General features: G+C 35.0%; 1 protein-coding gene across 12 annotated transcripts in view; it reads right to left on the bottom strand.

Annotated features, from left to right (window-relative positions):
- The window catches only part of RYR3 (ryanodine receptor 3), a 245176-nt gene that overhangs the window by 66936 nt on the left and 158643 nt on the right, over positions 1-19597 (bottom strand). For 8 of the 12 annotated variants that reach the window (XM_075030407.1, XM_075030397.1, XM_075030399.1 and 5 more), the window contains 13 exons: positions 17017-17186; positions 16119-16339; positions 14748-14838; positions 13157-13297; positions 10615-10796; positions 9558-9636; positions 8046-8135; positions 6466-6615; positions 4803-4865; positions 4283-4358; positions 3990-4113; positions 632-747; positions 274-341 (listed from right to left, as the gene is read on the bottom strand). In XM_075030407.1, coding sequence (XP_074886508.1) covers positions 274-341; positions 632-747; positions 3990-4113; positions 4283-4358; positions 4803-4865; positions 6466-6615; positions 8046-8135; positions 9558-9636; positions 10615-10796; positions 13157-13297; positions 14748-14838; positions 16119-16339; positions 17017-17186 — 1571 coding nt within the window. The remainder of the gene's footprint in view (positions 1-273; positions 342-631; positions 748-3989; positions 4114-4282; positions 4359-4802; positions 4866-6465; positions 6616-8045; positions 8136-9557; positions 9637-10614; positions 10797-13156; positions 13298-14747; positions 14839-16118; positions 16340-17016; positions 17187-19597) is intronic. The other 4 variants (XM_075030400.1, XM_075030402.1, XM_075030401.1 and 1 more) reach the window with 1 other exon arrangement.

Genomic DNA, 19597 nt, shown 5'->3' with positions numbered 1-19597 from the left:
AATAATTTATCTGTTCAGCGAGAGTATTTAATTTCATGTAATAAATAAGCTGCCTTTTAATTTCTATGTTCCTTCTCACGTAGAAGCCATTATAGTGAAATATTTTTGAAGATATTTTGAAATACTTGTTAACAACATTTAATTGATTACTTACCATGAAAAAAATGGGAAAGATATATTTCTATTACCTGAAAAGCAGTCTAACATTATAAATTTCCATGTTCTGTAAAATGGAATGTATACATACATTACTTGAAATACTAAATCACTCACTTTGGCAAAGAATTTTATTTCTTGGTCATGTGGCGATTTTTCAGTTTTTCCACTGGTTACAATGGCTTCTGCAAGGATACAATCAAGGCAGACATGAATAAGAAGGCGTCTAATAATAAATAACACAATAGCTCTTTGATATAGCCTTGCAAACTTAGTTTTGCTGAAGTACAAATAATACAGCAGAAACAGTTTAGCTAGTTACAGATGTCCAAGAAATCAATCTGCAAATTAAAAGACAGAATTTAAGTTTCTTAAATGTCATAAAAATAGCGGTCGCTACAAATTTAAACATATCCATCCAAATATTTAAGTATCAGCAATTTTAATTATTTTCAAAATAAAATCTGCAGCTTACCCAAATGTGCAATAAACTCTTGAGCAGAATCAACGTATTTTAAAATTTTCTTCAGAAACTTAAAGGCAAACCTCTTTTCCATGGATGAAGCATCTAAGTCCATGTCATTCAGACCCCTGTTTCAGAAAGCATTAAGATAAATAGCACTGATGATGACAATAGTACAAATGATGACAGTAATATGAAGCATTCCATTCCTTATTATCTTTTAATTGTGGTAAACTTTCATAAGAAGGAGAAAACTACCTTCCATAGCAACTCTTAGTTATCAACTACATCGCAAGAATGTTAAAATCAGTTCATGTTTCTCTAGAGGTATAATGGCTTTGTATTAAAGTATCCCAAATACATTTATTTTAGGATAAGAACTTCAGAGAGCTCTCTTATTGCATAAATGAAGCCATGGTACATTTGAATCTAACAAAGCCAAGCGTTAGCCACTCAATTTCTTCTGCTGGCAGATTAAAGTGCCAAATGTTTCAGAAGTCAGCAATTACAGCTTTACAAAATCAGTCTAAGTACTACATTTCCTTTAGTTATTCACTATTAAACTTCATTTTTGTCCTTGGATTTTACGAAAGACTGAAGTCAAAATGACTTAAGCTACTAAATGAAAACCTAAATGCAAGTAACAAATTACTATACTATTCAAAGTATTTGAAAAATTTGAAAAAATAACGGTGAAATATTTTCATGTATCTAACTGGAATTTCCCTTGTAACAACTTGTTACTTTAGAGGAGACAGCATTTGCCCTCATCATCTCTATAACCTTGCATTAAGTAGTTGAAGACAGTGGTAAAATCCCATTGTAACCTTCTGTTTTAATATTGAAAAAATCTAGCCTCTCCTCAGAGCCTCTCCTGGCATGCATGCCAATCCCCAAAGCATCTTGGTGGCCCTCCACTTGATTAACTCCTTTTGTCAATGTCTTCCTTAGCACTGGTGAACCAAAAACTGGACAACATACTTCTGATACAATCTGATGATCACAAAATGGAAGGGGAAAAAAATAAAATAAAATCACCTCCTCCAACTTGCAGAGCACAGTTACTAATACAGCCTAGTATGCAGTCAGCCTTCATCATCACAACAACACACTCCTGATTCACGTTCAACTTGCAGAGTTCAAAGTGGTTTTCTGCATAGACATTGTCAGGCTCAATCTCCCTATTCCTGGGTATATTCCATCCCAGGTATAGGACTTTACATTTATTCTTCAACCTCACGCGAGTTCTGTCAGCCCATTTCTCCAGCCCATCAAAGTTCCTCTGAAAGGCAGCCAAACTCTTCAATTTATTGCTAAAGGTTCATTCCACAAAATTGCTAAGGATGCATTCTGTCGCGTCATCCAGGACGTGAACAGGGATTTTTTTCTTTTTCTTTTTGAAGTCACATAACTCTACGGATTTTTATTGTATTCTATTTTCAAACATACTTGTTTTTACAAGTCATTAATTCTTTCTTCTTTGTTTCCTTGTACATTTGTTTAGTTTGCAACTTCTTTATAGTCTCTTTATTCCAACATTTAGAGGACTAAACCTTACTTGAGATTTTCAGTTGATAGATGGTGGCCTACACCCAGGACATCTAACTGGCTTGCCAAGTGAGGACGTAACTGAGTAACACTAAGGGAAACCTCTGGTTACCCACAATGGCTACTTCATTTGCTTCTGCACAGACTCTTCAAATAGTAGTAGATAGGAAGACTCTCCTTTTATCAGTTAGAGAAAATGACCTGGCTAAAGGAGATGCAGAGATTACAGAGGGGTTGAACAGTGTGTCAGAAGTAGGGAAGAAGTGAGGAACTGGTAGTTTGTGGCACTGAGGCAAAAGCAAGAAAGGAAGAAGAAAGCAGGAAAATTGCTGGACTCACTGTTGCGGTATGGAGGAAATGATCACTTGTCCTACAGATTCCTTAACACTGGTGTAGGAGTAAATTAGGGAGAATAATGGAAGATTAGACTAACAGTTGAAAACCAGCTATGAGGTGAATCCAAGGAAAAAGGTAATTCTGTAGAAGGCTGATGCAGCAGAAAACATCTAAAGTGTATGTTCTTGACCATGTCAGAACATGGGTAAGAGCAGAGGAATGATTATAGTCTGGGGGAACAGAACAAGGGAACCAAGGAATACGTTCCAATCCCATTTTACACAAAACCATGAAAGGACTCTAACCTTCCATCTTACAGTTCCATTTGAAAAAAATGAAAATAAAAGTTCTACTTGAAGAGTCCTAGTTTATATACTTCTGTGACCTCCTATTAATTGATTTATCACATATGTAATCAAATGATTTGGTATGTATTAACAGCTATGTATGGTTGACAGGCATCTCCTGCTGCCTCACTCTCAGAGGATAATGCAACTAAATATTTATCTGTATTTTCAGTGAGATCACTGTAAATATTCTCTTTTTGTGTTTATAGTAAGTCATGGTTGCTAAAAGATTACATGTACTTTCCTAAATACTGAAAGACATTGGTAGCTCTGTTAAATAACAAAGGCGACATTGAAAGAAGTTGTAGAGGTTTAAAGATGCTTAACAAAATACCATGTTGTTTCTAGCATATATTTGAGTAAGGCCTGTGAGATTCATCTGTATGTCATAAACACCCAAAAGTGCTTCAGAAGTGTTCTCAACAAAGAAAGAGGAGCAAAAATCAAAACAGAGGCAGATGGTATACGTAAAGTACACACACTGTGCCGCCTATATGTTTCCAATTATAAAGAATTTCCATGTTTTAATGATTAGTCCAATGTTTTTCAGAATGACATTCTGGAAATGTGATAATTGCAATCAGTACTTCAAAAGATTTTATATACACTTAAAATATGCACATATTCATCTGAAGAAAACACTGAGAAGAGGATAATCTTGAGTCACCCTGATATAGACAATTACTGCAAACTCTTTGCCCATACCCCATAAAGAGTTTGAACAGGGTTTTTCAAGTTGACTTGTCCCATTAGTTAACACTGAACACACTGTCTTCCTAACCCAAACAGATGCAGCTGCAAAGAGATATTAAAACTAATATTTGAGCAATTCCATTAGTGTTTCAAAGGACCATTCATTTGCAGGAACTAAACCTGCTTTTCTTATTCAATGACTAAAGCAATTAGGGAGAATATAAAAACGTTTGGTGGCATACCTACATTTTGGTTTCAAGCTTGTTACCTGTCTGCACTATTTCAGAAGGGTCTTTCTGAACATAAAAATAACAAGGACTCTGATTTACAGAAGATATGCCAAACGGTAATTATGTTAATAACTGAGACTGCAGTGAGATAAAGGAAAATCATCAGGGTCTGTGGACTGAATGTAAGCAAGTATTTCAAAAAAATGCGCAACTTACCGAGATATGATTATACCATTGACTTGAAGGAATTTAAACAGCTCTTGTGCCTTTTCACGATCCCGTGATTTCTCCTTGGCTGTCAATGTATCGTAAGGTACCAATAAAGGATGACTACCTCCACCTTTAGTAAGTTGAAAGAACTGTAAGTTTTTCTACTGTAAGATTTATTTTGCTTCAAGTACAAAAAGGAACTATTTGATTTTGATTGCCTTACATTGCCTTCTTTCAGGCTGTTTCTTCTCCCTCGTTTTCTTTGTCTTTTTTGTGTGGTTCACAGAATTCTGGCTTACCTTTGCTTTCCAACTCCATTTTCTTCTTTTTGGCCCATATATTATGGTAGTTTTCTGCCATTACCTCAACCATTCCCTATATTACCATCAGAAAAAACAAGATGCAAAATTAAGAAGGTGACAATTAAAAATTCTGTAATTCTACTTAATTTTTTTACAGTCTTGAGTAAAGTCTATACTCTTGTGGTAAAGAAACATCACAGTTAAGTGTCATTTCTACATTCAGCTGTTCTTTGAAGTCACCACAGGCACAGGATACACATCTATCACATGCTGTTTACTGCCTCTTCCCTAGCTTCATGCTAACTTTTTCTAGGAACTCAGGAAGCACCAATGGGTTAAATCATAGAAATCTCTTCTTTAAATATGTAAATAGCACGGCATTCACCTTTCTACAACAGCATATCACAACCACAGTCACAAATACACTCATAAAACCTGACAAAATTCAACTCATTAATAATAAAAATCCAAATATATTAATTTGCATAATTAACATAAACAAAACACAAATACAAACCTGAAGCTCCCTAGAGAGCACTACATTAGAGAGATCAAGTGGTGCTGGGCTATACCCATTTCCCTGCAGGGAAAAAAAAAAAGAATTCTTTTCAGCTAAAAGTATTTCAGATAAAAGAATCAAATATTCAACTACAACATCTCTGTTGTTCTGATTAGAGTAACATCATTCACATTTTCAAACTTCCTTGTAGAAACTGTGTTCACCTTTTGTTTTGCAATGTGCTGAAGATACACAGGATAATTAACAGACTACATCTGTTGGAAATAAGAAGGTTGCTGCAGATACTTAGATCTCTCTATTCGCAACAGATGGCAAGCTACTAAGAACGCTGCTTTTCAGCCTAAGAGAGGAGACCAAGCATGAGACATACAAGGTGTGCCTTCAAAACATGACAGATCAGTGTGGCAACAGCCTGGATGAACCATATACTAAAGACAAAACATCACAACAAAAAGTTAAAATAGGTTATTATCTCATGGAATTTACAGACTAAGAAAAAGGAGGAGTGCGATATACTTATGCAGCCCTTAAATATTTAAAGTGTGAAAGCTCCAGTGTAACAAACCTATTAGGGACATGTTAAATGTGAATGGTCACATATAAATTAGTGATTTCAATCATGTACTGAAGTTAAACATGTGCTGAAATCCTCTACTCAATCATGTCTTTATCATGCATCTTCTTGGGCAAAAAGGCCCAACTGCAGAACAGGTTCAACTGGCTAGAAGCAGAGATGCCAGAGACAGAAGGACTCCCTGTAAGGGAGTGGGAGTGGCATTTGCTGAAGAGGTAAGAAATGCTTGTAACAGAGTGCTCAAGGGCCACTTCTGGTAAGCAAAACTGGTGCTGGGGGAATGAACCCAACACAAGCCTAAGGTGTCTGATGTTGATGCTCATAGGATCAGAGCTGGTGCAAGTGCATATAAGGACTCAGCTCATGACACATCTTTGCACACTCCTTGCAGAACTGCTTATGGAGGTAGGACTCTGCCCAATGCATTGCTCATTAAGTCTCACTACATATAAGCACAAATGTGTGTTTAATTCACCTGAAGGGGTACAATAAAAATTCCCCAACACTTGTCATAGTTTTAAACAGCTTTCCTCACTCTGAGACACAGACATATTGAGCAGCAGTCTCAACATGCTATTACAAAAAGCTACAAATGAAAAAATAGTCTATATCACATCAAAATGCTAGGTACTATATAATTACCTCCAAATTTTGCCTGTAGATTTAACAAAAGGTATTAAATGCACAACCTTATTTGTCAGTCATAATTAGAACCCTGACAAATACCCATTTCAGACTCTTCTGTTTGACCAAAAAGAAAATTACTAGATTTACTTATAAAAGGCTTTAAATAGTCTGCCATGTATTCTTTGAATGACTGTATGAAAATTCTATCCATTTTCTCAGAAGACCTGAAGAGATATGGTCTCTGACAGCCTTATTGTCTTAGAAGTTGTTCGTTTTGCAATCCCCTCTTTAGTGTTACTGCAGTTTTTATTATAGTGACATGACTTCCAATCTCAGAACTCCAACATTAAAAGTTTCTTTTCATTAAAATTAATATTAAATTAACATAATTTTGTATAATTTCTTAGTAAATTAACTACCTAGGCTTTTCCTTTCTAAATGTAAGCAATTCCACCTTACCTGGCTAGACTGAGATATGCTGCGGAGCTTTTCATTTTCACGCTGATGTATTATTGCTTCTCCTCCTTCCTTGGCCCTTTCTAGGCTCCATCCCATGGCCAACATGGTTTTCAGTGATTCTCTTGCAGGCCAACGATAAATTTCCTTTTCCTTTGAAGAAAATAATGTAAAATTTCTCTGTATTTAGCAAGTAGCAAAAACTCAATACAAATATTCTGTCCATTCTTTTTAAATTGTCACATGCCACAAAATTAAACAATATCTGTATATTATATCTGAAGACACAATATAGTTCTTTTTACATGAGAAAGAAGCTTTAAAGTACTTACAAATTTTTTGGTTTTATTCTTAGTGGCATTTACTGCTGGGATATGTGATGCAAACTAACAGCACTCAAGTGAGCTCTGGAGCAATAATGTAGTTTGTATCTGGAAACTTATTCATTGATTCCTCCAGTCCAAAATAGTAAAAAATTGATGGCACTACAAGTGCTATGAAATTTGGCAAGTATGTACATTTGAATGCAATAGCATATGAGGCCTTTCTGCAGTTGTCCTGTATTTATATCCATTCACGGATACAGAACATTACCGATCTATACTCTTCACATACAGCCATCGATAAAAAACTTAGTGAACAGCCTGTATTCCAACACTCCTTTGAAAAGTAAAGGTATTATAGAACATCTGAGAAGTTGTGGGAAAGAAAATTCTGATTATGTCATATTAAGACTTCTCAAATCAACCTAATAAAAGTATTTCCATTCTTACCATAAATAAGAATTTTTATGACAGTTTCTTAACATGACAGTTTTTATGGAAAGACCTGATTTTTAGGTTCAGAAGTTCAAATCTGAGACAATTCAGAAAATTCTCTTTGAACTACTTTAATAACAACTCAACCAATCATTCTTCAGCTCCTCTCCAAAGATTTCAAAGCAATTTACAAACCTTGGGAAATTAAACCTTTTGAATCCCTCTTGATTTTTGTCATCTCCATTTTCTGAACAGGAAAAGTGTAGTAAAGCGGGACAAACGTAATTGACTTGAGTCACCCAATGAGTCATTGCAAAAATATGTAACAGCATTCAAATTCAGTTCACTGTTCTGACAACTAGAAGACATTCATGCCTAGTCAAGAATTTCAAATAAAAAATGCATTCAAAATAGTTTAAATGTTTTTCCCCATTTTCAACTGAAGCATCTCCTACGTTGTCTTTCAATTTTTCTACTATCTTTCTTGGAGACAAAATTGCCTTCAGATATGTTAAATAACACTTTTGTCTAAAACCCAGGAGGTGCTGCCAGTCATTCCTCATCCCTGAAGGCCTGAAAACCCTGTGCTATTGATACTTTGAATACAAATTGGCCCACACCTATGAAGACTGCCTAACAGAAGCCTATATAAGACTCTGTGTAAGATTAACTGAACAACCACTTTACTATATAGACGTTGCTATTCTTAACTGTAAGAATTCTAGTTTGTCTCTCTTCCTTTCATAGCATATATTTGAAATGGATTTTTAAAAGTACGCAAATCAATCTACTTTGTATTAATGCAGCTGAAATTTCCTCCATTACCTTTTCAGTTAAAGTTTTGAAAGGTCTTATTAATGGGTGAGTCTTCATATTTTCATCCAGTGAAACACCGTATTTCCATCCACTATTAGTCTGAAAAAAATAAATATGAGAACAACATAGATGAGTAACAGCAAATTGGCCAGTTTAGTTTGTCATATTGAACTACTAGTCTACTCCAATAGCTACTCAGTGCCACAGAAATTTCTGTTAAAAGAGAATGCATCCATCTGTGGATACACAGGAACAAAACATGCATGGCCCAGACAGATGAGATGCCGTCTACGAGTAGTAGGTCTCACACAACCAGTTCTGAGTCTAGTATACATTGGCCCCTTTCAAATGGACTCATGCATTAAGACAGTAATGGCTAAGGCAAACAAAAGTGTCTCTATTCTCTGGGAGGCTGAAGTCAGCAACAGAGAGGGGAAAAAAAAAAAAGTAACATTAACAGATCTAGCACGAAAGAATGTAACTTCAATGAACCCTTTACCTTAAACAATATTAACTGAAATTTATGGTTTGAGATTAATGTGTGTATATTTACACTTCCATATATATGTATACCTTTGTCTACAAATTTGCATACATAGGCCCCCACAACAACAGAACTGTTACTTCTATATAACTGTTCTATAAAATTGCTATTAATTTGTTATTTGTTATAATAAATTAATTAACCCCACCTGTACTTTTTCACTTGAATGAAAAGAGGCTTAAAATTCATACTTGAGTTGAATGACTTACTCATATCCAAACACTTCCAACAGTTATCAAAAACTGCAACACCTCCATCAAACTTCATTTTGCTCAAATTTAACTCTAAAAGTTATATTAACATTAAAATCTATTTGCAAAATGTAACACTAAAAAGGCCTTTATTAAATGTTTCACTGTAACATTAAAAAGGTACAAAAATCACTTAGTACATATTTTATTGTCTTATAGCTATTCTGAAGTAGTGAAACAGAAACAACACAGTGACAGAGCACTTTGAAAATTATAGAGGAAATCAATACATAACAGCCTTCTGAATGCTAAAAAGAAAGAAAAGCTATGACTACATTTTCTGAAATAAAATAAAGGACATTAGACCTCCCAGGTACTCTCAGAGATCACAGAGCTGCTGCAGTAAAATTGAATCTCCGACTCCCAGTCAAAATACATCATTACCAGGCAAAATGAAGCTAAGATCTATATATTCTTACTTAACTCCCCCCACACCCAACAACCAAAAACCCCAAACAAACAACAAAATCAAACCAAGTGCCACTTTTTAATTCCCCTCAAATCTTTGTCCTAATAAATTCTGGCCACTTTTTCAAAGTGACAAATTTCAAAGCATTTTGTTGAGCAAAAGGTTTCTTCCACATATCCCTGAAGAAATATGCAGACATTAATGCACTCTGAACAAGGGCCTATCAGTTAAACTGTCCAGTTTTTCTTTCAATATTCACCCCAGGTATTATTTACTAGTGATTTTCTGACGTTTGCCAGTCTTAAAATAATTCCTACCTTATCAAAGGCCCATTTATCATGGGAATGTTCAGCATACTTGCTGACAATATACTCCAACTTTTCAGGAAGTACAAGGCTGTAAACAAAGGGGAGTATGGTCATTCAATCGTAAATTACTCCAGTCTGATTTATGAAAAAAAAAAAAAAAAGGTCAGTATAATATAGCACTAATCAAAATGCTTCGCCTCCAGATGAAGGCAAGACATTTGGCTTTGCAATTCCATTTTCTTTAGAAGAAATCTCACAAAACAAACCAGAGCTATAATGGCATTTACAAGGAATCTTCAAATACATAACAGTTGCACTTACTAGCAACTGAAAACACAAGAAAGAAAAAGCCTGCTTCACCATAATCTATAGGTATTTTTCTTGGTAATTCTTAATACAGGATAATGTTAGTATGGATGTTTCACACTGCATAATGATGGAGGAGTAAAGCTTTAATAGCAAGAATAAACTGGTGTTCCTCAGTTCTTGAATATAAAAGTATTAGAAATCTGTATTTTAAAAGCACAAGGTTACTAGGAAGGCCAAGTGTCTATTAAATCGTCACGTGTGATCTGCTTATTTTGCCTTATCAGGTTGGTACAGATCAATTCTCAGAACTAAGTGAAGATTTTATAAAAATCGGGCAATAGGCCAATTGAATCACTTACCAGATTTTGATGATCTTGTACTTTTGCCATAAGAACACTCTAAATAATGACAGTATCAAATGTATTACAGGGGTATACATCCCAAATATTTGAACTATTAGGTAACAGGGTACATAATAAGTATAGAATTTACTATGTACTCTGCAGATATAATGTGGAAATATTTAATATATGTACAGTACTGAGAAGAATATGTTCTATAGCTGGTAAACAAGATATATTGCAGTGAAGTATTTGGCAGGAGAAAGCAAAAATCCCTAAACCAGTTCTGAAAGGTACTAATATAATTAAAAAGTCAGTCACCAGCCAACTCTCCCTACAGACGAGAAAAAAATGTTAATGAGGAATAGTATAAAAATATTTAAGGAAAGGAAATCACTATGATTTATATGACTCACTTTGCTGTGCTGACAGGTTTGGGATCAAAATTTCCTTCTGGATCCACTGAAGTCTGCTTTTCCAAAGTTGACCTAATTCGTGTATCTAAATAATCAGGGGGCAAGGCACCAGCTATAGCACTTAGACAAGGCAAAGCCATTCGAAAGAGCTCTGGATCATACTTCTGCAGGAGAGATAGGAACTGGTTGGAAAATCCAATAGAAAAACATGCAAAATGTTAGTGAAAACCAAGCAGCAATATGTACAAATATTAGAAGATGCAAACAAACACTAAAGCACATTTAAAAATTAAGCATAGAGCAAAATTATTGCTGCATGACATCTATTTTTCTTGATATCAACTCGATACATTTTTAAGACTACTCAAATTAACATAAAAGTATGCTGACACTTGTATAAGTATATAAGATACAAGTATGACTCCTAAGCTTTCTTTGGGCCATTAAGACCTACATAGGAAGGGTCAAAGGTTGTTTGCCTAGTTATAGAAGTATGATCATCTATAAAATACTTAGTTCTAAAATAACTAATTCCTATCTTAACTGCAGAAGCCATTGTCATTTCTCCCTCTTTTCCCCTAGTCTATTTCAGTTTAAATCACACTGGTTAAAGGCAATTGTGTTTTACTGCAGCAAAGTCAGTTGATTATTTTTCAAAATTGTCCTGCTAAGAGGTGACCTGGCACATTTGCTCTTCTAAATAGTCATTTTAGCTCTGGAGAGAACATAGAAGTATATGATATATAAAAAAATATGAGGTGGAATTACATTTGAAGAATCTGTCCTTAGTAATTGGCCATGAAACATACTCAAGGTCAATCGTTACACACTAGATTATAAAAAAAGTGCTAGAGGAAGTAGCAGCAGATCACTGTAGGCCAAAGTTCTCTTTCCAGCTCTCAAACAACACTCCTAGTATGGTTAGGGGAAAAAAAAAAATAGAAAAAAATCACTTCTCTTTCAGGTTCCCCATCTGTAAAACGGGCATAGTTATACAGCTTTAAAGGCTTTAAAGTTTACTGATGAACATTACAGTGCAAGATTTTGATGTTATTATTTATAAATTTTTGCTCAGATAGTACAGGCATCTTTTTGACATTATAACCCAGGCACCAATCAAGCATTTATAGGAAAAAAAATTTTACACAGCAAAAGTATTTCTCTTGCTTCATTATTAGAAAGACTATACGATTCTACAAATCTGAATGACCACTTTGTACCAAGAAAATGCTGAAGAACAAGTTTAAGGTCCACTGAAAATACTTGCTGTTAGAATTATATGTTTATATCACAGCAAGCAGAACGCCTACAATTTTGAGGCTTTAACTTCCTCTAGTTTTGCTGCAACATTCTTGGGTGTGTATAGCACAAACAAAAGAAGTTATATCACAGTGTAAATTGCTTCCACTAAACAGCTGGAAGCCATGAAAATACCAAACCTGTAAATATCTCAGTACAAAACAGAACAATGGACTTCATGGAACAATGGACAGAACTATAGCTAAGCAGATTTACACAATTCTCCTTTCATTGGACTAATAACCACTTACAGAAAAAAAGAAAATGTTATTATAGAGGGCCACCAGTATTGGCAGAAACAGACCATCTTCATTTATCTGTAAAAAGCTAAGTAAGACGCATTAATTGGAAATATTTCATTATGTCAGGCCCTCCTGACACTCTCTGCACTTTTGACAGCAGTGAGAGGTAAATGTCACTAAAATCAAACACAAATAAGGCTTTAAAAGCCTTTTTGGAATAATGCAGAGACCATGTTCATTTCCATACTATAAATCAGGCTGCCTAGAAAAGTAATCATCTAAATCTGTTGATTAGAACTGGAACATAAATTCAGTGAGATGCAATGAAAAAATTCATTATTGTCCCATAGTGAGAACCTGAATTTTCAGGCCAATCAAGTACGAAAAGTATTTACTCAGTAAGGCATTTCTCCTATCAGAAATGTAACTTTTTCTTACTTGGAATAAAAATGAGTAAGTGAAAAAATCCCAAGATCACATATTGGAACAGGAAAATGGAAAAATGTTTATTTCTAAGAATGTTGCATCATATTTCTTAAGCTGGGCAATAACCAGAAAACTAACAAAATACAAGTATGTGTTCAAAAACAGACAATGTAAATTTACTGTGCATACACAAACAATTCGACAAGCATGTTACATTTCTTAAAATTAATTTTACATCAGTAAAAAGTATTTTTAAAAGTTTAGTAGAGCTAAGAGAGGAAAGGAGACAACACTGACTTGTTATTGCAGCAAGCAAGGTGCCTCATTACTAGTGTAAGGCTATATGGGTATATAAAGACAAAGATTTGACATTTCATTAGTTTAGAGAGAATCTTTTAAGATTCAACATTCAATTTTTCATTAGAAAGTTACTTCATTAAAAGCATTCATTGCCATATCTCCCATATTAGGTGAAAGAACTGTTAAAATAGGAACTTTCTGCACTTGGCACAGTAAATTATCATTGTAATGCTTTTATAGTCATCCCATACTGTAATGTGAATTACAGTCATTACCTTATGAGACAAGGAATCAAATATTCCCCAGAAAAGTTTTTCAGTTAAATGTAATTCTTCTTCTGCTGCAATTCCATAGCTTCCCATTCCTGAAGGCAGACAATAATATTTCCAGCACTGCTCATAGTGATTTGTCAGAAGCTAGATTTTTAAGGAAATAAAAATGCACATAAAACATTGGTATTTAACAAAATAACATACTGGTTAGTGAAGTCTGAATTGCCAGTATCTGTTTAAACAGCTACATGAGTATTATTATTAATTTCTGACTCTTCATTTCTAATGGCTCATAAAAATGGTCTTTTTTCCTTCTTTCTCTTTTTGGGAGAGCAGCAGAGCCTGTGCTGTGAAAGTATAAAGCCTGTATTATCCCCAGCTGCAGCTGAGGGATTCTCAGTGATGACAGCGAGTAGAAAAATTACAAAATTTCAGGATTGTCACCTTTTGAATACAGATTAGCTCACAGGATAAAAATAGAGACAATGAAATGGGTATAAAACAGGACATGATAGATTCTGGTAAAAAAATTTACAAATTCAAATTGATTTTACTTCTGTCATTTGTAGTTGATGACCTCAGTATTTTTCAAAACACTGCAAAAGACACCCGCAGTACACCCTTCTAGCCATGCCTGCTCATCTCTGGAAAAACTATGGAAAGAACTATTGTACAGACAATCTGTTCATACCAGGTAAAGAGCTAGCATATATGATTATTGGTGCACTTTCCACATAATTTCTATTTTCTATTAATTCTACTAATTTCTACTAAGACTTCCTATCCCATGGGAAATTCTAAAATTTCTTTTAGCATCAGACTAGAATCTTGACATTTTAATTTTTCCTGCAATTTTCTTTAGGAAGGGAAAATAATAATAAAAAAACTCCAAATCAAACACTCCCTCTTTGCCACACTTTTGCTCCAAAATTACTGATGCTCCAGAATATGTCTGTGAATCTGGCAGCTCTGCTTTAGAGTATGACATAATTTCAATTCTGCCATAAAAAGACCTGCAGACCTAAGACCAGGCCCTTCCATCCCAACAGGAACAGGGGGCAAACCTGACAGAAAAATTCTAAATAAGTTATTTATCATCTCATGGTTGTAATTCTCTATTTACAGAGCAACAAGATGGGTAAGACTTCAGTTTAAGATTGCTCAAAAATAACAGGTGAATTCTGTTCCATGTATCTTATTCTCTTGAGACTCCACTCAAAATTTATTCCTGGACTATGTGTCTTACCAAGAGTTACTATAGTTCATATAGCAGAAGAAGAAATACCAAGATAACACTAACATTTAACTTGATACTTTCAAATACTCTTTTGCTGAAGCAGTGAAAAAGTCAACTGTTTGCTAAACAAAATCTCATAATCAACTTACTATATACTGTTTGCATTAGGCAAGATTTCACACAACCTTTATCATTACATTCAATTTGAAAGACTTGATAAAACAACATTATTTTCAATTCAGAACTCATTTCATGTTGCTTCACCCTGCCCCATTCAGTTTTTAAAAACATGACTATGACAGATTATTGTGAAGGAAGTTTTACGCTGAATGTATGTACAGAAAGTAAAGCATTTACCTTGAGAGGCATTTTACAGTATTCATTAAGTAGGGGCACATCAAAAACTAGCCTTCTCAACAGCTGTTGTAGCATAGAGGGACGTAAGTGGCTGTAATTTTAAAAAATAGAAGTTCTTATTAAAGTTCATACAATCCAGTGAAAATGAAATAAAAATTGAAATCAATTCGCATATTGGAATTCAAATCACTCATTAAAAGTATTTTGAAAAACCAATGGTAGGCACTTAAGGAATTTCACTATGCCTCATCTACCTATAGAAGGATATAGCATAGCAAAATGCACTACATGTGGACTCTCTTAAGTGAATAGACAACATGTATGATTGTGCCATATGACAGCAGAGGGAAAGGTGCTGGATTTTTTTCAGAATACACAGAGAGGACAATCTGAGCAAAAGAAACAGAATATTATCCTAGCAGAATGGTTTCTGATATGACACTAAAAAGCAACAAAACACTCCTAACTGAAACTGATCTGGGAAATACATTATGATTATTTCTACATGAAATAAATCTCAACTGGAAGACTGAATAAATCACCCAGCATTTCTTTTCCAGCTATTTAATTTCAGTGATCTATAGGCTCAAAATCAATGTAAAAATGCTCCTTTATCATCTCCCCCTCAGTCATGACTTCTTCAAGCTAAAGATTCCTGGTCTACTAAGCTGTTCCACAGGAAAGAAATTATTTCTTATGTTGATCCCTCTTGTTAGGGTTTCCTGAATCTTTTCCATTTCTACTATATCCTCTTTTTGGCAGGGGTCCAGTGCTATGGACAAACTGAAAATGCACATTGCATTACTAATTTCACAGTCTACTGCACAGACAAGTAGCACTACAGTTTATGACAAAGATCAAGAACTATGATTGAGTTGGCAAATCTACATTTCAATTCCTGATAAAACTACAGTGCTCAGTTCAGTTTTAGGATTTGGAGAGTGAGGGGTAGTTTTTCTTCTTCTTCTTCTTTTTTTTTTTTTATTTAAACTATGGCTAAGGTTCTTCAAATCACAATCAGAAATAAAAAATGTCGATCCCTTAAATCCCCAGCACACACTCACTGTCAGACTTGCCAGAACATTTTTGGTAATTACCAGGGTTTTGTTTTTATGAATAATCAGAATTTATCCAATATCAGCATAAAGCTCATATCAATATGGCAGCCTGTATAATGCAGTACCGATAAGGGAAAAATCAAATCTATTTTCTCTTAGGAAAATGAAAAAATCCTGTCATACACTCTGGTCATTTATTTCATGCAAGAATAAAATAATCTTAGTTCTACATTATACACAAAGAAAGAAATTATTAAAATACTTATACTGCACAAAAGAAATCAATTTGTACACACACAGGTATCATACATACTGGCAAATAGCAAGCAGGCATTCTTCAATGGTGTCTCTTTGTGCTTTTGTAAGGGAACGTCCCTTCGATAATCTATATATTGTGTGAAGCATGGAGTCAACCAGAGAGGCGTGATGCTCTGTTCCAGAAAAGAGGGGAGCACATCTTTTGAGTAATGGAAACACAGCTGAGCAAATATATCTATTTAGTGCGAGAGCTGCCTCTGTGGTACTTAGAGAAACCTGTATGAAGTAGTAAATGATTGTTAGCATCACATGGAATAAAAGTTTACTATATATTAAGTCCATAAAACATAATGATGAAATACTCCATAAGTCCCATTAACGGCTGGGTGCTAACATGATATTCCCAGTATACAGATGAGGACAAAAACTATTTTTTTTTTTAACTTGAGAAAACGCAACTCATCCACTTATCTCCTATCTCTTGCCCCACTACACTCTGAACCAATAGAAGCAAAAAAGAATACGCAGCCTCCTTCTCTAAACAGGTCAGCAAAACCCACAAAGCATTAAGTAGCACTTTTCATCTCACATAATTTCTTCATACCTACACATACATGAATTTTCAGTGTAATTCTTGGAAGCACACATGAAGTAAAAGTAATCATTAGGCCTATTACAGTATATCCAATGCAATTACTGTATAACGTAAGCCTGTATTGAAAGTTTTTAAACTACACTACATTGTTGCTTCATAAGGTGGTACTGAATGCTAATGATCAGACTTAAGCACTAAAAATTAACAGTAACTGAATTATTACTGTTTGTGTTTATAGCGAGCCTATACCACCTTTTTTTTTTCTTTTAAAGCTGTTTTGACTTGAAATTCCATTTCTTACACGTATAGAGCCACTATATCCAGTCACTGCACCTAAACTCCATAGCGAAATACTTACTGTATCCAAAGAGGCAGAGGCTCTTAAATCTGGTAAAAATCCAACTTCCAGTAGGTGAAGGAGGAAGCTTTGGTCCTTAATACCATAGACACGGTCCAAGAAGAGTACCATGGGTGCTTTATGATCAGGACAGAAATTTGCAGACATGTCTGGCTCATTTACTGTGCCATCTACACAAATACATAATGCAATTTTTAATAGTAGATAATTGATAAAACAAGAAACACCAAGACCATGAAACACACTATAATTACATTTATTGTGTAAAATCATGTTCAATGAAAATTATATTCTTATTCAGTTTTCTTGTATGTTGAAAAAGAAGACTAAGTTTTCATTATTTCAAAACCCCTATTATTTTGCAATTTATTAATTTTTCACTCTTAAATGAAAACTTAAGAATGAATGGTAAAGTATTTTACTTGTTTCATTACTATTACGGGGAATGTTTATATGGTAAAATTAAAGATAAATATTACACCAAATATTAAAAATATATAGTAACTGTGAAGTCAAAGAAGGTTAGGAATTTTGTCTCATGTAAACTAAACTAGAAATAACATAGAATCCAAGGGGAAGACAACAATAACACAGAAGTTAACTGTGTATCAAAATAAACCATCTCTGACTGTAAAGCGGAATAGACAATTCTTGTGAAACAGAACAGACAACAAAAGGAGAGCAAGGAGGATAAGGTTATTTTGCCCTAGAAGAAAATGACAGAATGATATTTTATAGCCCATGGAACATGGAGAAATTAATAGGAAACATGGAGATCACATGCCATAAAAACCTCATCCTCTGTTGAGTTTATGCTATATAGAAAATATCAATTTGTATGGTAGTTATTTTGTGGAAATAAATCCACCCTGGTTAACCACATTGACCGCTTCTAGGAAAGAATCAACAGTCATTTAACAAGCAAGAACACCACCATTCATGAATTATTTTTGAGTTCCAGAGTGAAGAGGGTGAAGACTCTAGCGTCTGACTTCCCTTCAACAGGTAGTGTTAAGAATGCTGTTAGTTCCACCAACAAAAACTCAATTTTAACCTCAATGACAAGTCAGGATCCAGGTACAGATAAGCTACACAGTTTGATGCAGAGAGAGTAGCAGGTCCATGCCATGCCCTGGTTTCAGGTTTTCTATGTGTACACAGAGTGCTCAATGTTTGGGTCTTCAGAGACTAGTCTCATTCCCCAGAGGTGAGAATGGATGAATAGTAGTAAGAGAAACAGACAGGTCCTACAGCAACACAGCAGCATAGGCTCAGCTCCACAGTGCCAACCCTTGAGGTACTGAGGAGGACATAAGTCTTGGGGAAGGATTGTATCTACCTAGAAAGGAAGAACCTAGTCTCTTACGAGAGGAACCACTCCCCTACCCTATGTCAGAATGTACCATTGCACATAGGATTCTCCTGTGGTAGACAGGGTCTCCAAGGACATGAAGAAGCAGGCAGTGGAAGTGGGAGATTGCTGTATTAGACACTAAGCTGGGTGGCTTCATCATGTGTAAAAGGATTCCATGATAATTTGTCTATACCTTACGGGAGGACCTTGTGGGAGGCAGGCAGAGATCTTGAGTCTTACAGGATGGGTGAGATAGTGTTGTACAGAAGAGGGATTTAGTTAGATTGATCACAAAAGGGGGAATTCTTTGGGGACAAGACAATCAAGTACAGAAATAGCCTGCACCTTAATAAAAAAAAGAAATAGGCTTCTAGGATTGAACATTAGATGTCAGAGTGGAACATTATACCTAGAAACTGGGGAAAAGACAATAGGTGTGGAGGAGCACCTTCCTCAGATCAGGACAATCCCAAAGCAAACATGTCTGGTTTTCACTTCCTCTGAAAAGGCCAGGGAAGAAATAAACAGCACAGTTCCTAGAAACAGGAAAGGCAATTAAAATGCAATGTGCATGTGCAACATTTTAATCAAGCAAGGACAAACAGGACTCTACACTGAGTCATCAGTGACCTGGAGAAGGAAGCTAACAAAGGAAACTAAAAGTCTGTATACAATACTAAATTCTTCTGTATGGTTAATTCATTAACAAAACTGAGCAGGCAAAGTAGAGACACCTGCACTTCAATGCAGACAACTCTAAGCTAATGCATCTGCAGAAAAATAAGACATGCCTACATGATGCTGAGCTTGGAACCGACATTACAAAGACATCCTGAGGTCATCACTGAAATTCTGTGAAACCATCAGCTCAATGTGTAGCAGCGACCAAATAAGTCAACAAGATATCAGGCACAATCAGAAAGGGGTATTCAGAATATGAGAGGGAATAATTTTGCTGCTATATAAAATAGAAAACTAATACATAAACCAAACTGTTGTGTGTCCACATTACCAGCACAACCTGCTCATGTCTTGAATACATCCCACAGCTATTTTCCATAGCTCAGGACTACAGAATAGAGATAGTGAAGGTACACAGAAGGGCAACTAAAATGATTCAGGCAATGGAGCAGTTATCTTATGATAAGGAACTAAGAAAAGTTGAGATTCTTCAATTTGGCAAATTGAGGACTGACATTTAGAAAATTATTAATGTAGCTGACAAGG

The sequence above is a fragment of the Buteo buteo genome, chromosome 6 (genome assembly GCF_964188355.1).
Source record: "Buteo buteo chromosome 6, bButBut1.hap1.1, whole genome shotgun sequence".
NCBI classification, from domain to species: Eukaryota; Metazoa; Chordata; class Aves; order Accipitriformes; family Accipitridae; genus Buteo; species Buteo buteo.
Note: the sequence above shows the minus strand (reverse complement) of the source record. Positions and strands in the feature narration are given on the sequence as shown.